Here is a 1,730-nt window from a genome sequence, read left to right on the forward strand (position 1 = left end):
ACTTTAGATTCAGGAAATTTAATTTCAGACAGATTTTAATGTCATTCAGACAGCTCAGGAGGGATTTGAATGAATTGATCAAACCTGGATTGATAGGCAGGTAGACCTGAATGTCATCAGCAAAACAGTGAAAATGAATCTTATATTTATTAAAAATGGACCCCAGAGGCAACATATAAAGATTAAAAAGCAGAGGGCCTAGAACAGAGCCTAGGGGGACCCCACAAGTCAGAGGAGCTGTAGAGGAGGAGCTATCTTCTAAATGAACAGAGAAACTGCTAATTGGTCAAGTAGGCTCTAAACCAGGATCAAACTGTGCCTRTGATKCCAACCAGCTGCTCTAARRGTGACAGTAACATGTTATGATCAACGGTATCAATAATAAGAAGTTAGTTTAGTTTTAGATTTTTGGTTTTAACTGAGTTTAATGCAGATTATATTACTGTAGTAAAACTGTGGCTATTATAGCTTGTGAAGTTACTGAAAACAAATATTTTTRAAAATCTCCATAATTAAGAAATATCAGGATAAATTCTTCACAAAAGAGAATTGAGGAAACAGGAGACGTACGTCACTGTAGACCACTTTCATTTTCCTGGCATGCTGGTTATTTGGAGTGTCCGATTCTGGAGTGAAATGACTTCTCTCCTTTGCTGCCAGGTCTGTGTACTGGTACTGTAGAAAAAAGAATGCATWAATAAGATTAGATGAAACAATAAATACATTCAGAGGATGAAAATAAGGGCTTGGATGTGTTTTAACCTTATTAATCAGCTGCTGGGCCCACTTGACTCTCTTTATGTCCAAAGAATCGACAGTGGAGGAAACTTTGGACATTTCCTTTTTGCTCTGACCTCTGTAGACCATCTGAAACAGATCAGCAGGAAAGGTCAGTTCAAACCTGCTTCCAGGCTAACATTTTTAGAGAAATCTTGGAGAAMACTGCAAACTGTCTGCGATTTTTCTTTTATGAGGAAGTCAGGCCAGGTCGATCTATTTTCACAATGTGATGAAGCATTTACATCACTCATGTGTGTCTTCAGCTCCGTCACACGCTTGTACTCTGGAGTGTCCAGAACCACTGTGAAGTTGGGCAGGTTCTTCTTGGCCTCCACTGGATAGCTTGTCTGTAAATAAATAAATAAATAAATAAATAAAAACCAGGTTGTAAAAATGACTCTGACACCAACAGAAACTACACTAATGCACAACTCGTGCCGTCCAAACTAAAGCCTTACTCTGAACTTGGTGATGTTGCGCACGTGGACCATCTCTGGGGTGTTGTATAAGAAGCAGCCGACGCCTCTAAACCACATCAGATCTTCTTTGTATTTCAGCTAAAAACATCAAACATGTACAGTTTAAGAATTAAGTGAGTTTAAGAATGAATATGAAGCCTGTTTGGTGTAAATACTGATGTGATACCTCGCTGGTGATGTTGTTGACTTGGTAGCAGTGCAGGAGCTCAGGGGTCATGGGCAGAGAGATCAGCTGACCTCTGCTGTTATAATATTTCTCCTTGTAGCACAGCTGCAGGATTACAAGCAAACAGCTGGATGAAAGCACACATGTGGGCTGCCGTTTGTAAAGTTACACAGTCATAAATTACCACCAATATTTGTGTTTTATTTAGACTTTTATAAGAAAAAAGAACAGATTTATTTTTCAAAGTCAGTTTTTCACCATATGATTCATACATTTATAAATGTCATAGTTTATAAACTAAATAT

General features: G+C 38.2%; 1 protein-coding gene across 1 annotated transcript in view; it reads right to left on the bottom strand.

The window, feature by feature from the left end:
* Positions 1-1,730, bottom strand: part of LOC106531518 (nebulin) — a gene marked incomplete at its 3' end in the record, with an annotated part of 76,783 nt that overhangs the window by 9,727 nt on the left and 65,326 nt on the right. Inside the window, 5 exon segments of the mRNA XM_014027397.1 lie at positions 571-675; positions 763-867; positions 1,023-1,127; positions 1,239-1,337; positions 1,426-1,530. Of these exon segments, the coding sequence (XP_013882851.1) occupies positions 571-675; positions 763-867; positions 1,023-1,127; positions 1,239-1,337; positions 1,426-1,530 (519 nt within the window).

The sequence above is a fragment of the Austrofundulus limnaeus genome, unplaced genomic scaffold, assembly GCF_001266775.1.
Source record: "Austrofundulus limnaeus strain Quisiro unplaced genomic scaffold, Austrofundulus_limnaeus-1.0 Scaffold646, whole genome shotgun sequence".
Classification (NCBI taxonomy): Eukaryota; Metazoa; Chordata; class Actinopteri; order Cyprinodontiformes; family Rivulidae; genus Austrofundulus; species Austrofundulus limnaeus.